Consider the following 19,858-nt stretch of genomic DNA (forward strand, 5'->3'; position numbering starts at 1 on the left):
CTGAAAATTCCAACCGCTTTCTTAAAGTTATGCAAATGAAGTTGGCAAGAAACCTAAGTCATATCAGGAAATGGAATCAAATTCTATGAACTTGAGTCCAAACACAGCTCATCAAAATCATAATGTTCTTTTTAAGTGAAAGTGTTAGTCACTCAGTCGTGTCTGACTCTGCGATCCCATGAATTGCAGCCCACTAGATTCCTGCATTGCAGGCTATTTCTTTACTGATTGAGCCACCAGGGAAGCCCCATACTTTTAAATATATTTTCAAAAAAGGTTAAAGGTACATTTGTTATTGTTGTTCAGTCGCTAAGTTGTCTATTTTGTATGATACATTGCCTGATACTAAAGCCAGACAAAGACACCATAAGAAAACTACACAGCAATATCTCTTATGAATACTAATGTAAAAACCCTCCACAAAACACTACCCATTGACCGTAACAGCGCACACTGAAAGGGCTGTACCATGTGACCAACTAGGATTTACTCCTGGCATGAAAGGACAGCCTAACATGTGAAAATCAATCAATATAATATACTACATTAACAAAAGGAAGGGAAAAATGATATAATCACCTCAAAATTGATGTGGAAAAAGACAACTGACAAAATTCAACACTCTTCTGTTACAAACTAGGAACAGACGGAAATTACTTCAACATAATAAAAACCATATAGAAAAACTCCATAGTTAAGATCATACTCAAAGTGAAACAATACAAGCTTTTCTTTTAAGATCAGGAATAAGACAAAGATGCCCAACTTCAGCACTTCCACTAAACACTATACTACAAGTTATAGTCAGAGCAATTAGGCAAGAAAAAGAAATAAAATGCATTCAAATTAGAAAAGTAGTAAAATCACCTGTTTGCAGATGACATGATTTTATGTGTAGAAAACCGAAAAACCCCCGAGTCCAAAAAGCATTAGAATTAATAAACTGAAATCAGCAAAGTTGCAAGATACAAAATCAATACATAAAAATCACTCTTATTCCTATACCATTAACAATGGACAATCCAAAAATGAAATTAAGAAAATGATTCCATTTATATTAGTATGAAAAAGAATACTTGGGAATAAACTTAACCAAGGAAACAAAAATTGTACAATGAAAACTGCAAAATGTTGATGAAAGAAATTAAAGAAAACACAAATAAATGAAAGACATTCTATGCTAATGGACTGGAAGACTTAATATTGTTGTCAACATTCCTCAAAGCAATTTACAGATTCAACACAATCTGTATCAAAATCCCAATGTTTTTTTTGCAGAAATAGAAAAAAATCCATCCTAAAACTCATATGGAATGTCAAAGGACTTCGAATAGCCAAAATAATCTTGAAAAAGAAGAACAAAGTTGAGGGTCTCACATTTTCTGATTTCAAAACTTACTACAAAGTTACTCTAATCAAAACTGTGTGGTACTGGCATGAAGAGACCAATGAATAGAATACAGAACCCCAAAATAAACCCTTGCATATACAATGATGAGCAACTTTTGACAAGGGTGCCAACAAGGTGTGTTTCAGTGCAGAAACACAGTCTTGTCACAAGTATATTGAAAAAACTGGACATCCACATGCAAAAGAATAAAAACAGGTCCTTATCTTACACTGTACACAAAAATTATACAAAATTAACTCAAAATGGATCAAAGACCTAAATGCAATTGCTAAAACTATAAAACTCCTACAAAAAAACATAGGAGAAAAGCTTCACGACACTGGAATGTGCAATGATTTCTCAGATATGATACCAAAGGAATAACACAAAACAACATAGATTCATTCAAACAAACAAAACATTTGACTTCATCGAAATTAAAAACTGCATCAAAGTAGACTATATACAAAGTAGACTATATTCCATCCTATGGAATGGGGAAAAAAATTTGTAAATCATAATCTGATAAGGAACTAATATACAGAAAATATAAAGAACTTCTACACCTCAACAATAAAAAACTCAAATATAAAACATTGAATAGACATTTCTCTGAGGAAAGTATAAGGATGGCCAGTAGCACATGAGAAGATCCTCAATGTAATCATTCATTAGGGAAACTCAAATCAAAACTACAATAAGATACCACTTGATTAGGATGACTATTTTAAAAAAGGACAAAAAATAACAAGTATTGGCAAGAATGCAAAGAACTTGGAACCCTTGCACAATGCTGGCAGGAATAAAAATGGTACAGCCACCATGGGAAATAGTATAGCAGTTTCTAAACAATTAAATTTAGAATTACTATTCCACTTCTGTATATACCCAAAAGAACTGAAAGCAGAAACTTAGATATCTGCACAGCAATATAACAGCATTACTCACTCAAAATAACCATAAGGTACATGTATGTGCTATGTCACTTCAGTCTTGTCCGACGATGTGCCTCCCTATGGACTGTAGCCTGCCAGGCTCCTCTGTCCATGGGATTCTCCAGGAAAGAATACTGGAGTGGGTTGCCAAGCCCTCCTCCAACGGATCTTCCCAACCCCAGGATCAAACCTATGTCTCTTCTGTTTCCTGCACTGGCAAGCAGGTTCAGAAACAACTCAAATGTCCATCTACAGATGAATTGATAGACAAAACATGGTATATTCATACCATGGAATATTAGCCTTAAAAAGGAAGGAAATTCTGACACATGCAAAAATGTGGATAAACTGTGAAGACATTATGCTAAGTAAAATAAGCCCATCATAAAAGGACAAAAATTGTATAATTTCACTTTTAAGAGGTACCTAGAGTACCTAAAGTCATAGAGTCAGAAATTAGAATGACTAATTGGGGGTTGAGGGGAGAAATGAGGAGTTACTGTTTAATGGGTACAGAATTACAGTTTAGGAAGATGAAAAAGTTCTGGAGGTGGACAGTGGTGGAAGCTGCACAACAATGTGAATGTACTAATGACACTTAGCTGTACACTTAAAAATGGTTAAAATAGTGAATTTTATATTTTACCACATACAAAAAAAGGCCAAAGCTGTCCTCTGTTACTCAATCTTTATTGCACTGATTAAAGGAGATCTTTTTAGATGCTATAAAAACACATACCTTTCTATAAAACAGTGCTAAGGACCCAGTTCTCTTTGGCTTGCTTATTCCAATTGGATGTACTTCTTGTGCTTTGGTCAAATGGGTCTGTTTTGGAGAAGCACCAATTAATGACTGAGCTGTAAGCGATACAGGACTCTCAACTTTGGACTCCTGAGTTGTATTCATGGAAATTGGTATCAGTGTGATCTCTCCAGCATCATTTGCAATACCTGAATGTACAAGCAAGAGTTCTTAGTTTTAGAAATGTGTCCCAGAAAAGCTGTCAATACTTCTTTCTTTCTTCGTTCGTCCCTCCCTCCCTCCCTCTTCTTGTTTACTCTCTATCTGTGCATAGTAATGTTAGAAGAAGAAAGCCACAAAAATAGTAATTCTAGGTTATGATATTCTTGTTTTCTATTTCTGCTCTGAAACAATAATACTGTTCTCTTTTGTGGTCTAAAGGAGATGTTTTTAACCATTAAACAAAATTCTTGCTCAATGCACTAATTTGTAAAACTCAGGTAAGAAAATAAGTCCTAACAAAGAGAGTAGTAAATCCATAAAATATGAAAATTCAAAAAACTGTGCAGGTATACCTCAGAGATATTAAGAGTTTGGTTCCAAAGAACCACAATCAAGTGAATATCATAATAAAATGAGTCACATGAATTTTTTGGTTTCCAAGGCATATAAAAATTATGCTTTTGGGGACTTCCCTGGTGGTCCAGTGGCTAGGACTCTGAGCTCCCAGTGCAGGGGGCCCAGGTGCGATCCCTGGTCAGGGAGCTAGATCCCACATGCTACAACTAAGACCCAAAGCAGTCAAATAAATAAATGAAATTTAAAAAAAAATTATGCTTTTGCTATACTGCAGTCTATGGGGTGTGTTATGGCATTATGTCCAAAAAATTGTAGGTACCTCAGTTAAAAAATACTTTGTTGCTAAAAAAAATGCTAATCATCACCGGGCAACACAAGGTTGCCACAAATCTTCCAATTTGTAAAAAAAGAGAAAAAAAAGTATCTGTAAAGCTCAATAAAGCAAAGTGCAATAAAATGAGGAATGCCTCTATACATTCAAAACAAAACTAAAGGGGGAGCACTGAGGAGCTTTAGGGCAGTGTTACTATTCTGTGTAACAGTATAATGGTAGATATGTGTCATTAGACATTTGCAAAATTCATAGAATGTACAACACCAAGAGTGAACACTAACGTAAACTATGGACTTAAAGTGATAATGAGGTGACAATGAAGGCTCACCAGTTGTAATACATGTGCTAGTCTGGTGCAGGGTACTGATGGCAAGAAAGGCTCAATTTTGCCATGAACCTAAAACTACTAGAGGAAAAAAAGTACAGGTTCAGGAGAAAACACGGGAGTAATAAGACCATGTGATATAATCCAAAAAGACATTTCTTAAATTTTTATCCATTTCAAAAAAAACAAATGCATCAAAACATTACCATGCAATGGGATTGTAACTTTATGTCCTGTTGTCCCTGTTACTATGGCTGTGGCCATTGTTAGAAGACTTTGCCCAGGTGAAATTGATACATTTTCAGCAGTGATGCTTGAAGAAGGAGCAATTTTCAATTTTTTTCCTTCTGTTATGATCCTGTCCATAAGCATTTCCTTTGGGGGGTCTTCCCCAAAAAGTCTTCTCTTAGCACTCCCAGCAGTAGGAGAACTGTAGCGTTCATGGACAGAAATCGGAGACAATGGTTGCGTATCTAGTAAGAGAAAATTTTTAACAGTTTGACTTGTATTTCAAACGGAAAAAATCAGGTTTGTTCCCTCATTCAACAGATACTGAGCTGTGCTGTACTGTGTTCTCAATCACTTCAGTCATGTCCGACTCTTTGCAACCCTATGGACTGTACTCTGCAAGGCTCCGCTGTCCATGGGATTTTCCTGGCAAGATTTCTGGAGTGGACTGCCATGCCCTCCTCTAGGGATCTTCCCGACCTAACTGAACTCGCATTTTCTGTGTCTCCTGCACTGCAGGTGGATTCTTTGACACTGAGCCAACAGGGAAGCCCTAGATACTGAGCTACTATGCTAAAATAACAGCCTCTGTCTTCATGCAATATCGAATCTAGTGGGAGAGAGAAGAATGAAATAAATCTTAAAATCAAATTACAATAGCTAACCTTCCTAGTTTCTTGAACCTCTGCCTATGTTAAAGAACCAAAATATTAAGGGGAAAGTAAGAAGTTGAGAGGTAGAATGCAGTGACTGTTAAATTAGAAAAGTAATCCAACTAACTTCTGTTTCCTCCTGATAAAAAGGAAAAATCAGTGATTTGGTTCACAATTTTATCTCTTCCCACATATCTACACTTCAAACAGTTTAAAGCTGTAGCTGTGGCTTTCTGATTTAGTAGACAGAGAATCATCTTTTACAAACCCACTAAAAGATGAAGATGAGCAGAAGTGTTATGACTGTTTAATTTGAGGCATTAGTGTGTAACAGCCATGTCATCTATTTTCAAAACTGCTTATAAGGTATAAAAATCACCTCTGGCAATAATGTGACAACTCTCTGGATTTCTGAGGTAACTGGGGAAATAGCTATGGTTTAATAAAAATCTCTTCTTAATTCTGGGGGTTATGAAAGCAGTTCTGACTTCCAGCCTTAGCAAACAAGTGGGAAGTTCTATTGTAGCCCATTACCCCTTAACAGAAGTCTACCTCTATGTCTTATTTCTAAGAAAACCAATGCAGCCCTTGAAGCTAACTAGGAATGTTCAGAACTGACATTTCAAGGGGGAAAATGCATGTTATAACCACCAAGTTAGCTGCAAACCCTTTGAAATGATTCTTTGCCTAGCAAAGTATTGGAAAAGCTGCAGTAGACATTCAATAAAAATTTACTAAGTATATAAATTAATAAACTGTCTTTTCCCCATTAGAGTCAAGGCTCAATATTATTGTTTTCTAAGGATTTTCTATTATTTGATTCTCTTGCATGAACCCCTACAAGAAAATAACTTTTTCTTCTAATTATAAAAATAATATATTACCTGAATACTCACATAAGTGCTATTCATAAAAGCCAACAGGTAGAAATAACCCAAACGCCCATCAGTTAAGTTCCTACTTTCTCTGTTGCTCTAGAAGTTGAACTTAATCTCACTTCACTGCAAAATCCCACTGCTGTATAATGGGGAAGAACCTTTACTGCAGGTTAGTCACTAAAGGGATGTTGCCTATAAGCTTAAATTATCCATAATGGCCCATGTCTGGGAACCCTGACTCTCAGGTAATGCATATTAAGCTCAAAAACCTTTGCTTAGGGCTTCCTAGGTGACTCAGTATTAAAAGAATCTGCCTGTCAATGAAGGAGGCATAAGGGAGGGTGGTTTGATCCCTGGGTCGGGAATATCCCCCGTAGGAGGAAATGGCAACCACTCCAGTATTCTTGCCTGGATAATCCCATGGACAGAGGAGTCTGGAGGGCTACAGTCCACAGGGTCACAAAGAGTTGGACACAAGTATTATTTAGCCATATAGAGTAATGAAGTGCTGACACATGCTACAACATATATATACCTGAAAACATGCCTGAAAAAGAACCAATCATAAAGGTCACAAATTTATAGTTCCATTTATATGAAATGTCTAGAATAGGCAAATTCATAGAGACACAGATTAGTAGTTGCAGGGTCTTGGTAGAGGGGCAAATAAAGTGTGATTACTGTTGGATACAGGAATTCTTTTGGGAGTGATAAAGATGTTCTGTAATGAGATGGCATATATACAAAGGCATATATACAACTATGGTTGTATAGTCTTGTGAATTTACTAAAAACCACTGAATTGCATACTTTAAAAGGGTAAATTTTATGGTATGTGAATTATATTTCAGGTTTTAAAAGCTCACTGAAAAATTCAAACAACACTAAAAACTATAATGAAGAAGTTAACACTTAAAATCCCACCACTGAGAGAGAATCATTTTGGTGACCATTCTTCATGATCTTAGTTCTGAGATCTCTAGCTAGGCTGCAAACACACAGTGTCAGTCATTCAGTCATGTCCAACTCTTTGCAACCCGATGGACTGTAGCTTGCCAGGCTCCTCTGTCCATGGAATTCTCCAGGTAACACACACACATATAACATAAATATATAAATTATAGTCAGATACATACATACATGCTACACACAAAGTTCATGCTTTGGGCAGTTAAAGTATGCATGAATTTCAGTTACCACAACATAGTTAAATTAACAAAAGCCTTAACAAAAAGGTTCAAATTTCAAATTTCCATTGCCATGGTATATTAACTATAACTGCATAAACTACAAACTTTTCCCACAAATCATTATGTAAATAAAAGATGTGCATCGTGATTGGTGACCAATCCTGTCACTTCTTTCAAAGTCTTCCAGTGATTGGTCAGGGCAAATCTGCTGTTCAACTCATGTAGGCCACAAAGCATATAGTTACGTTGCCTCCTTGTTTCCCAGTGATAAATCCACATTTTACAAAAATAAATGAAAGAGGGAATTGCCAAAAAGAAAAGTGCAATAAAGAAATGAAGAGTAATAATGCTGAAAGTGAAATTAAAATTGTCAATGAAATTATAGAATAGCTGACGCTAAGAATGTTGACACTGCTGCTGTTCAAGAGATTAGATATACAGCCAGAAGAACTGTGTGAAGATGAGACTTATTAATATAAATGCAAAGTTGTTATGATGAACAGCATGAAGACATCCAACAGGAAGTTACAATGGCAAAAAACTTCACTTTAAAGGAAACTGGAAAAAAATTTCACAATACTGAAAGAGCAAAGGATAAAAGTGTTGAAAGTTGTTCCTTTAATGTGAAAGGAACATGAAAATTCACCAAGGCACAGGAAAGAAGCTCACTCAGTATCGCAAGTTATATAAGAAGAAAGTGGTAAACATCATTTAAATGATTATTAAGTTTTTTAAAGACAAAACACTTCCATTCTCAGTGTTTCCAAAGTTTTTAATCATTGTATATATTAAGTTGGAGAAGGAAATGGCAACCCATTCCAGTATTCTTGCCTGAAGAATCCCATGGACAGAGGAGTCTGGCATGCTACAGTCCATGGGGTCGCAAGAGTCAGACACAACTTAGGGACTAAACCAACCATATATTAAGTATTTTTTACTATTTTTTCATTTCTTTAATAAATACTGATAATTGACAGTAAGGAAGTTTTTAGTTTTGACAGTTTTTTAAAGGTCATAAAATAGTCCTGATTATTCCTATAGTTTAATGAAGATTGTTTTGCATGCACAGCTTGCATATTTTTTGTGAACTTATACTACATGCAAAGCAAGATACACACACACGCAATTATAGTTCAAAAATGGTTCTTGAGCTACCTTACTAAGTAACCTGATTATTTATTCATCTGAGGTTTCTTCAGGGATATTCTCTGGTCAGAAGAGTTTAACTGATTTTTAAAAATTAAAGAGTTATATAGTCCAGAAGATATACACATCAGTTTGGTACATCACAAGAGAAAATAAAGAAGAATGCACTAAAATTTTCCTATAGTAAGGCTCAAAAGAACTATTTTAAGAGTACAGATAAGTAATTCATTAAATGAACTTAAGTATCCCAATGAGTTCTTTGTTCTGCTTTAGATGTTTATTTTTCTATAAAGTCACACGTAGAGAAAGAATATAACTTCTGTCACATTTGCAAAGGTAGGTACTTAGTTTAAGTAGTTTTCCATTAGCATTGAGGAAAAGTTACGTGTATTTATAAAAAGGCCAAAATACGATTTCTACAATAACTGATATTGCAATTAAAAAAAATAATTATATTCAGAATCACAGTGGAAACCTTATTACTTTAATATAAAAAAGTATATAATTAGCCACAAAGGGTACTGGCATAAACATTATTCCCCTTTCAAATCTTGATTTAAAAAAATTGATTTCTTAATAATATATTAGGGCAAAACTTGAAATTTTCTCTAACAAAAAAAGTCTTTGTTATTTTTTTTTTGTTTTACCAATGGTCAACCTACCCTTTCGAAGACTCCCACTGTCAGTCCGAACTTCTTTGACCCTTGGATGCATCAGAGGAGACATTGGCATCATGGGAAGATGCCCCTGTACATTTCCTCCACTTCCTGTTTCAAAATTGTTTGGGAATATAACCTGGAAAAAACAAAACCCCTCTGCTTTACTTATAAACCCACTGATCAAAACATAACAGAAAAGGTAAGAAAAAAGTCTTAACTTTTTTACTGTTTTATTTCCCTTTCTTTCTCTCTTCACAATATATACCAACTTGTATAAAGTGCTCAATAGTTAATATTAAGTTATGTAAAGAGTTCATCTTACTTAACCTTTTATCTATTTAAGATTACTGATCACTAAAAGTAAACCTATGAGGTGGGCACTACTGTTCTTCACTTAGGGACTGAGAAAATTGAGGCTCAAAATGTGAAATTTGCCTAAGTTCACACTACTGCTAGGTATTAGAGAAATGGCTTCAACTCAAATCCTTTTCTTTCAAGATCATAGTTTTTTTCATTTCCCAATGGATCCTATAATGGAAAAATTGATGAATACCAAAGACTGTCCAATTAACCACAGTCTGCTGTAAAGACAACAGAAGCATGGAAGAGAGTATTTAAGAAATCATTTTCTTTTCAGTCCTTCCTAGTCTTAAATAGTTCTTTCAGTAGTTTGAGATTAGGGAAAAATTCAAGATGGTTAATTGAAGTATAAGTAGACACAAAAAAGCAAGGAAGGATGTAGAAAGCAGTCAAAAAATAACACAAGAGATGGAAGGAGAAAACTCAATTTCTCATGATACCAAGCTGTTAAATGTGCAATTTGAGTGTATTAGGCAGAAGCTTTTGACCTTTTTATTCTAAATACTACTAATGAAAAGTGTTTAATTCTTTATGAAATTATTTGAAAATTTTTAAATGATGAGATTTCTTAGCTCTGACACCAAAAGTACGAACAGATAAATTGGACATCATTAAAATTAAAATCTTTTCTTTTTCAAAGGACATCATCAGGAAAGTAAAAAGACAACCCACAGAAAGGTTTTTACCAATCACATAATGGATAAAGGAGTATATCTAAAATATGTAAAGAACTCCTGTAACTCAATATTAAAAAGACAACCCAAATAAAAAAGGGGCAAAGGATCTGAACATATATTTCTCCAAAGATGATATACAAATGGTCGATAAGCACTTGAATCAATGTTGAACATCATTAGCCATCAGGGAATGCAAGTAAAACCACAATGAGATAATACTTCATGCCTACTAAGATTGCTAGAAATCAAGAAGACAGATAAATACTGGAGAGGATGTGGAGATATTGGAATCTTTATATACTGATGGTGGGAATGTTAAATGGTATAGCCACTTTGGAAAACAGTCTGACAGTTTCTCAAAAACTTAGAAAGAGCTAGTATATGACCAGCCATTCCACTCCTAGCCATGTACTCAAGAAAAATGAAAATGTATGTCCATACAAATACTTGTTCATGAATGTTCCTAGCAGCATTATTGATAGTCAAAAGGTGGAAACACTACCAGTTCATCCACTGATAAATGAATAAACAAAGTACTGTGTGTGTGTATCCATGCAATGGAATATTAAGCCATAAAAAGGAATGAAGTGCTGATACATATAACAACATGGATGAACCTTGAAAATCACTATATTAATAAAAGAAGTCAGTTACAAAGGACCACATATTAAATGATTTGCATGAAATGTGCAGACAGGGAAATCAACAGAGATAGAAGGTAGATTACTGGTTCTAGGGTCAGGAAGACAGGGGTGGGGGGTGGGGGGATGGAGGTGGTAGGGAAGTGATCCCTAAAGTTTTTCTTGTTGAGGTGGTATGTCTCAAAACTGACTGTGATGATGACTTCACATATCTATGAATATACTAAAAATAACTGAATTGTATACTTATAGGTGAACTATACAGTATGGGATCATGTCTCAATACAGAGATTTCATAAAATGATGGGATTATTAGCCTTGCCCTAACTCACTTCTTCACAGGTAGGAACTCTGTTTGCAGAAGCCTGGAGAGCCTCCCACAGCGCAGAATCATGACTCCACGCTAAACTCTCCAAAATCTGTTCTTCGATGCTGTTCAGGTGTTTCACCATGTCTCTGGAAAGTCCCTCCTCTGAGCGGATTACCACCTCAATAACCTGCGGAAGAGAAAACAGAGAAAGTAATATGGTCTCAAGTAGTCACTTCTAGACCAGGCTTACATGTATGGCTAGCTCTAGCCTTATTAATGACATAGAACCAAGAACATTTTTGAACCATAATTCTGTGGCTTATTAATATATTTTAATTTATAAAAAAGTTTTAAAGATCTTCAAAATACTTTCACATACATTTCTGGTTTTCATGTTTTATTCTGTACATGGAAAACTGAAGCAATGATAGGTGAAACTGGTCAACAGTCCAACAGTAGAAGTCAGGTCTTGGGTTTCCAGGCCAGTGCTATTTTGAATTCAATTTCCTTTCTCAGACTATTCTTCCCAACATCTCAGAAGAAGAGAATGAATAACATATATGAAAGGAACTTTGCCTATATACACTATAGTTACATTTTAATAAGAATACATGTGCTTCCCTGGTGGCTCACACTTAAAGAATCTACCTGCAATGTGAGAGACCTGGGTTTGATTCCTGAGTTTGATCCCTGGGTCAGGAAGATCCCCGGGAGAAGGAAATGGCAACCCACTCCAGTACTCTTGCCTGGAGAATTCCGTGGACAGACGAGCCTGGAGGCTACAGTCCATGGGGTCGCAAAGAGTTGGACATGACTAAGCAACTAACTTCCACTTTCAGTAAGAATAAACATCTAGAGCAAACTCTGTAAGCGTATATACAAAAATATTAATAGTGATTATCATTTATATTAGGATTATAATGTATGATTTTAATATTTACAATTGTATATACTTTTCATTTTTCTTCAGGGAGTATTATTTATGATTAAAAAACAAACATATTTAACTTCTAGGATGAAAAAAGGGTGTTACAAATAAAAATGAATTTCTATTAGGTGAGAGCAAAAACTAAACTTTTTCCTCAAATAAAACTACATGTATTTCCTAATGGAAAATCTGAAATACTCATATAAACATTAAATATAGAAAAGCAATTTTCCCCACCAAACTAAAAAGAAGTTAAATTCCATAGTCAACAATTCAAATGGGTAAGCTTTTCAGTGATCTGCATTTCTACAACTTTAGCCTTGCTTGCTTATCTATCTGTATCTATCTATCCATCCCACACAGCATGCAGGATCTTAGTTCCTCGACCAAGGGTAAAACCCATGACCCCTGCAGTAGAAGCAGTCTTAACCACTGGACCGGACCATCAGGGAAGTCCCAAACTAACTACTCCATAATCAGTAGTTTGAAAGTAACATAGGTGACAAAATATTAACTAAACCATGCCAACAAGTATAATAATAGCATCAATCTTAAATTCAGAAATTAGGTAACATTAAGTGTTACTGTAACTATGCCCTCTGTGTTTTAGAAGAAAAAGGTTTCAGCAGAAAAAAAGGGGAAGTAAGATTTAGCCATAATGAATTAGCTCAAATTTGGGGAAGAAGCGTGATTAATTTTAGATTTTTCTTTCTCCTAGGAGAAAAGAGTTTTTGCTCTTCATCATGCCTCTATTTAACAGGATTATGATTTTTCATTCATAATATAGAATACTCAAAGTTAAGTACTTAGTTCCTGGCCATACTTGCATTTCAGTGATGTCTGAAGCTGTGAGATTGGCTTAGTTTACTGATACTCTCTCTCCCTCTCCTCTTTGTCCATGATTCCACCCCAAAAGCAGTATGTTTTCAGAATACTTCTGGAAATATTATCCAGACATCACTATAGCTCACTTCTTCATCACTAATACAAACAGAATGTTTATGTGAGGCAAAGCATTAACAAAACTTTGTTCTCATCTCACCTTATAAAAATAAAATGGTCGCAGATTAAGAACCTCAATAATCCAGGGAAAAGTACGAGGTGAGCTGTAGGCAAAGAGCACAATTTCCAAACAACAGGCCATCAAGGAGTGATGAAATATATCCTGCTCTAAAAGAACCTTGGGGAAGAGCAAGACCACAGTTTAATAAATTTCTCAGGATTTTAGCCTCTGCCATTATATAAAGAGGACTACAGAAACAAGAAAGAATAACTTACATAAGTTTTAAATCATATTATAACTTATCTAAGAGCATATTACATTATACTAGATTAATACAGATAAAACTTCAAGTTTTTAAACTGATTAAGAGTTTTCTTGTAAGATATAATCTTGGTCAGTGGTAGATGTTAAATGTAAATGAGGCATAAACAACAATCTACTTTGAAACTGGAGCAAATAATAAAATAACTAATATTCCCATGAAGAGACAAGCATAAGAATTGGCTCCTTTATTTAAATGAATTTTGTGTCACCTGTTTTCTCGACATCAGGGCACTGTTTATTAATCAAACACTAAAATCAAAGATATAGTATATCACAGCTAAGACTTTTTAGAAGTTCAGAGAAAGAAACATTTTACTAAGAAGATAAAGTCCTGTTTTACCACTGAGTTTAAAATTTAACATAAGTTTTCAGTTTTATAAATAGTATTTTTGCCATCCTTCTTAAAAATACCACTCCAAGTCAACAAAGAATAAGAAACAGAAAATACCCTGGATAAAACAAGGAGTTACCTATAACCACAAACTGTATATGTAAACTGAAGGTGGATGAAAGAATGACAAATTACCCAGCAGAAAGCAGGATGGTCAAACATAAGGGCCTGACTAGAGGCACTTAAATGAATTTGCTCCATACAACCTGAGAAAAACACAGCAACTGAAAGCACAGGCAGAATGGAAAGTAGAGGTTATTAGGCAGGGGCTGACATGGATGGGTGATCTGCAAGTTTATAGTATTAAGACAGAACTCTTCAGGTTCCCACACAACATCCACTCTAAGGAATCAGATAATAGGCCTCCAGTCTAGAGAATTAGTCTACAAAAACTGAACTAGAGAGAATCAGAGCTCAGAACACCAGGTAAAGAAGAGACCGGGGTTTTAGGTGAAAGCCTGCAGACTGAATTTGAGACCAACTTTCCCTTCTGTGCTCTGCTCCGTAACACCAACAGCCAGGCAAGAGATTAGCAGATACTTCTCTAGACAAATCAAAATACTCCAGATAAGTCTTAAAGATACCAGCAGTTGAGGGTCCCTATACTACATGATCACTCAAGGCTTCTAGACTTTTATTCTCACTCTTGTGCACAGTTTTGACTCAAACTGTTTTATCAACATAAGGGTTTATTAATGTCTCATTTTTAGTGACGCATTCAAAAAGTAGGCATTTGAGGAAAGCCTCCGATTGAAAGACAAGGGTATAATCTAACATTTGAGGAATAATCCAACATTCAAGGAAAGCTTCCCATACTGAGATTCCAGAAAGTAAAAACAGGTCACGTACTAATACAAAGAATTAGAACGCCACTGGACTTTTAATTAGCAATCTTGGGATGTAGAAGATAATGGGGCAATGCCTTCAAAATCAGAAATGAAAATGATTGTCAATCCAGAATCTTATATACAGCCAACTATTAATCAAGTATGAGTTTAAAATAAAACATTCATGCAGTTTTTAATAAGAAATTTTAAGCAAGGTAAGGTTTCCACCCTTAAGCCGATAAAATGTTTATAACAGTGGATTGTGAAATTATGTATGTATACTGTAATACCTAGAGTAACCACTAAAAAAAAATTTAATACAAAGGTATACACTCTAAAAATGTTCAAAGTAATCCATGGGAAAGTAGGAAAAAGAAAAAAAAAAACAAAACAGAAAACAAAAAATAAAATAGTAGACTTATGCCCTTAACATAGTAACAATTAAATGTAAGCTAATATCTATTAAAGAAGGAGCCTGACATAGTATACAGAACAATGTGACTCAACTATACACTGCCTACAAGAAACTAATTTCAAAGGATGATACAGATAGAATGAAAGTAAGAGTAGAAAAAGATATATAGGCATACCAGGTTCTAGACCACTGCAATAAATATGCAATAAAGCAAATACCACAGTAATGTGAGTCACACAAATTATTTGGTTTCCCAATGCATATAAAAGCTATGTTTACACTATACTATAGTCTATTAAGTGTAAAATAGCATCATGTCTAAAAAAAATTAAAAAATACTTATTACTAAAAAATGTTATCATCTGAGGCTTCAATGAATAGTAATCTTTTTGCAATAAAACATCAAAGATCACTAACCACAGATCACTATAATAAATTCAATAATAGTGAAAAAGTTTGCAATACTGCAAGAATTAGCAAAATGTGACACAGAGAAATGAAGTGAGAAAATGCTATTAGAAAAACAGCACCAACAAGCTTGACACAGTGTTGTCGCAAACCTTTATTAAAAATTCACTATCTGTGAAGTACAAAGAAGTGAAGCACAAAAAAACTACATACACTTGTATCATACAAACATTAACCAGAAGAAAGCAGAAGTGGCTATATATAAACATCAGCCAGATGCCTTCAGAACAAATATAATTACCAGACTCAGAGAGGGATATTCTGTCATAATAAAATGATTAATTCACCAAGAAGACAGTAACCTCAATGTCTATGCATCAAAGAGCAGAGCTTCAAAATATATGAATTTTAAAAAATCTAACAGAACTGAAAGGAGAAACAGATAAATTTAGTTTCATTTGGAAACTTCAATACCCTTATCTCCTCTCACTAATTGATAGAACTAGACCAAAAATTATCAAGGATGTAGAAGAATTTAACAATACCATTAACCAAAAAGACAGAACTGACATTTACAGAACACTTCACCCAAATACAGCACATATTCTTTTTAAAAGCCCAGAACATTCACCAAGATAAACCATTCCTGAGTCATAAAATAAACCTCAACAAATATAAACAAAATGAACTCACAGAGTATTATAAAAGTATAGATACAAAAAACAAATTAGTGGCTAAAGAGAGGAGTGTCACCTAAAAAGGGGTAACATGAGGGAGATCTTTATGATGACAGAACAATTTTGTATCTTGATTTTGGTGGTGGTTACCTCATCTACCAGTCCATCCTAAAGGAGATGAGTCCTGGGTGTTCACTGGAACGACTGATGCTGAAGCTGAAACTCAAATACTTTGGTCACCTCATGCGAAGAGTTGACTCATTGGAAAAGACCCTGATGCTGGGAGGGATTGGGGGCAGGAGGAGAAGGGGACGACAGAGGATGAGATGGCTGGATGGCATCACCGACTCGATGGACATGAGTTTGAGTCAACTCCGGGAGTTGGTGATGGACAGGGAGGCCTGGCGTGCCGCGTTTCATGGGGTCGCAAAGAGTCGGACACAACTGAGCGACTGAACTGAACTGACCTCATCTACACATGTAAGACAACAGTAAAGGGAGCGACATACATTGTTCCAATCTCAATTTCCTGGTTTTGATATCATACTATATAAAATGTAACCACTGGGGACAAATGAATACATGAGATCCTTTGTACTACTTTTGCAACTTTCTGTGAGTCTTTAATTATTTCAAAACAAAAAACTGAAAATTTACTTCTTTCTTAGGAGGTTATGGGAGCCTATGCTCCATCAAATATTAGTAAATCGCGAAAAATAAAAACATGGAATCCAGTAAAAATGGGGAACCAACACAGAAGAAAGCTTCCAGGGTGCAAACACAAAGAAATTTTAACAGTTAAAGCAGCACCCCCAAACATCAACTTGTTCTTATTGGAAATTAAGGTCAGAAGGCTCCAAAAGTGACAAGAGAGTGGAGAAGGAGGAAACAAAGATCATATGCTAGGATTGACTTTTTAGAAAAATTTCTTTACTGAGCTATTGGAGAGAGCGATCCAACTTAATCAAACGTCCAAAGAAAATGGAGCAATTAAAAAAAAAATGCTAACATTTTATTCCTTAAAAATCCCTGAGAGAAAAAAAAAAAAGAGAGAGAAAAAAAAAAGAGAGGAAAAAAAAAAATTAAAAATCCCTGAGAGGTATGGCCACATATTTAAGTTATTCAGTTGGCTTAATAGTTGCAGGGAGTAGGGGGGGTTTCAACATTAGTCAACTAGGAATGAAGGACAAACAATGGACCTGAAGGGGAAAGATGATGATGGTGTACCAAAAACAAATTTTACATGTTCCACATTTCTGCCAAGAGGTGGCTAGTACTGGGTGTGTCAAAGACAATGAAGGCCAATTAATATGTCATTATGGCTAAGTGTGCCATTAACTGCTTGCTGACCACGAACCACCTACAATGAACTACAGAGCCTCTCAACACACTGCTTCTAGGCTTAGGATTTATGGAACTTGCCAGCGGCTGGTAGAGTGAGTTTACTTACTGACATGTCCATTCCATGAAGTCTTCGTGTTTCCTGTACCATTACAGTCTCTAATATTTTATAATACAAAATTTCTGCAAGCTTTAGTCTGTTTACAGCAAAGTCTATGAGGGAAAATGAAAAGAAAATGTGCTAAAATGAAATGTAGCTGTTAATAACTAAAGAACAAAATTTAATTTACATAAACTTAAATCTGATATATTAAAAACTGCAGGAAAGGAAAAACTTGGATTTCTGTTTTTCTTGGGACAGTCTACTTTCAATGCTGTATCAATTTCAGTTTTGTCTCCTTACCTATGTGAGATCCTGGCTGTTCATCTGTTGATTGAGTATAGTGTTGGCAGAAAGTCTCTCCTATTCCTTTCACTATTTTCATAATATTTTCCATAGGATTACGCATACAAGACCTATAAAACACAAAAGGAACCTAATGACCAGGAAAAAACAAACCAGACTACCAACATGTCTTCTTTCAAGAATTAGTCAGGTTTTTAGTGACCAAAGTCCTATTTTAAGTTGTAAACCTGGATATGTAAACATAGGATATTTCAAACTAATCTACAGCCTTTAAATATAATCATTTGGCATACTGTTTTAGAATTTCAACATCAGTGGAGTCTATGTCCTCTATATTATGCTTCTATTCATATGGAATTCTAGAAAGGCAAAACTATAAGGACAGAAAACATATCAGTGGTTTCCAAAGGCTGGGGATGGTATAGGGATTGAATATAAAGGCACATAAATTTGGGGGGACTGTTCTATGTCTTAATCATCATGGTGATGATACATCTGTATGCATTTGTCAAATCTCATACAACTGTACAGTAAAAAGGATGACTCTCATATATGTTATACTTCAAGTGAAGTGAAGTGAAAGTTGCTCAGTCATGTCTGACTCTTTGAGACCCCGTGGACTATATACTCCATAGAATTCTCCAGGCCAAAATGCTACCAGAAAGGTAGCCTTTCCCTTCTCCAGGGGATCTTCCCAACCCAGGGATCAAACCCAGGTCTCTCGCACTGCAGGCAGATTCTTTACCAGCTGAGCCACAAGGGAAGCCCAACAATACTGGGGTGGGTAGCCTATCCCTTTTCTAGCGGATCTTCCCAACCCAGGAATTGAACCGGGGTCTTCTGCATTGCAGGTGGGTTCTTTACCAACTGAGCTATACTTCAGTAAACCTGATTTAAAAAACTAGATGATGGGCAGTGTTTATGTATATATTGTGGTGTAAAAATAAACTGCATGTAATTTTTACCAAAATCAAAATAACAACAAGTAAAAAAAAAAAATGTAGCATCAAAAAGGAAGATATCTGGCCAGAAGCAATTAACCCTGTTACTTTTATATTATATTATTAACTCTGTTACCTTCCTAATCATTCAACCACAGAATACAGGTCTTAATTCAGAAATGACAAATCCAAGTCTATGAGAAAGAATGTGACTTGCCCAAAGCCAAATAACAAGCACAGGGTTCAGAATTCCCAATCCCATATTCAAACGGACCAGCATCATGTGTAGAAAGGCAGGTAGCATACATGGCAAAAACACTTTGTTCTTACTGAGTTCTTCTAACGCAAAGCTATACTTCAAGGTATATTTTCTTCAAACTAGGCTTTTTTACTTCATTATGTGGTAAAACAAATAACAAACTCACCCTTTTAATTTTTAACTGTACATTTTGTTAGCTATGTACACATTAGTGTACAGTAGATCTCTAGAACTCTTGAAGGTAATGCTGCAATGAACTTGGGTGTGCAAATATCTCTTTGAGATCCTGTTTTCAACTCTTTGGAAAATATACCCAAAAGTGGGATTGCGAGGTCATAAAAATTCTATTTTTAATTATTTATGAAATCTCCATATGATTTTCTATACCATTTACAATCCCAGCAACAGAACACCAGTTCTAATACTCATCAACACTTGTTGTTTTTTTGATAGTGGTCTTTCTAATGGGTATGAGGTGATATCTCACTGTGGTTTTCATTTGCATTTATGTGATGATTAATGACATTGAGAATTTTCTTCATATGCTTTTTGGCCATTTGTATGTCTTCTTTGGAGAAATGTCAAGTCTTTTGCCCTCTTAAAATGAAGGGTTTTTCGCTTTTTTGGGGGGGGTTGTAGGAGTTCTTTATTCTGGTTATTAACTTATCTGATATACAGTTTGCAATTATTTTCTCCTATTCTAGTATAGGGCTTCCCTGGTGGCTCAGATGGTAAAGAATCTGCCCTCAAAGTGGGACATCTGGGTTTGATCCCTGGGTCAGATTCCCTAGAGAAGGAAATGGCAACCCACTCCAGTATTCTTGCTTGGAGAATTTCACAGACAGAGGAGCCTGGGGGGCTACAGCCCACAGGATTGCAAAGAGTCAGACA

The 19,858-nt window shown here is 35.3% G+C and overlaps 1 protein-coding gene across 2 annotated transcripts in view; it reads right to left on the minus strand.

Moving 5' to 3' along the window:
- The window catches only part of RBL1 (RB transcriptional corepressor like 1), a 60,869-nt gene that overhangs the window by 22,999 nt on the left and 18,012 nt on the right, over positions 1 to 19,858 (minus strand). For both annotated transcript variants that reach the window (XM_043884379.1, XM_043884380.1), the window contains 7 exons: positions 17,765 to 17,877; positions 17,471 to 17,574; positions 13,018 to 13,155; positions 11,070 to 11,234; positions 9,063 to 9,195; positions 4,512 to 4,778; positions 3,065 to 3,276 (listed from right to left, as the gene is read on the minus strand). In XM_043884379.1, coding sequence (XP_043740314.1) covers positions 3,065 to 3,276; positions 4,512 to 4,778; positions 9,063 to 9,195; positions 11,070 to 11,234; positions 13,018 to 13,155; positions 17,471 to 17,574; positions 17,765 to 17,877 — 1,132 coding nt within the window. The remainder of the gene's footprint in view (positions 1 to 3,064; positions 3,277 to 4,511; positions 4,779 to 9,062; positions 9,196 to 11,069; positions 11,235 to 13,017; positions 13,156 to 17,470; positions 17,575 to 17,764; positions 17,878 to 19,858) is intronic.

Source organism: Cervus elaphus, chromosome 23 (assembly GCF_910594005.1).
Source record: "Cervus elaphus chromosome 23, mCerEla1.1, whole genome shotgun sequence".
Classification (NCBI taxonomy): domain Eukaryota; kingdom Metazoa; phylum Chordata; class Mammalia; order Artiodactyla; family Cervidae; genus Cervus; species Cervus elaphus.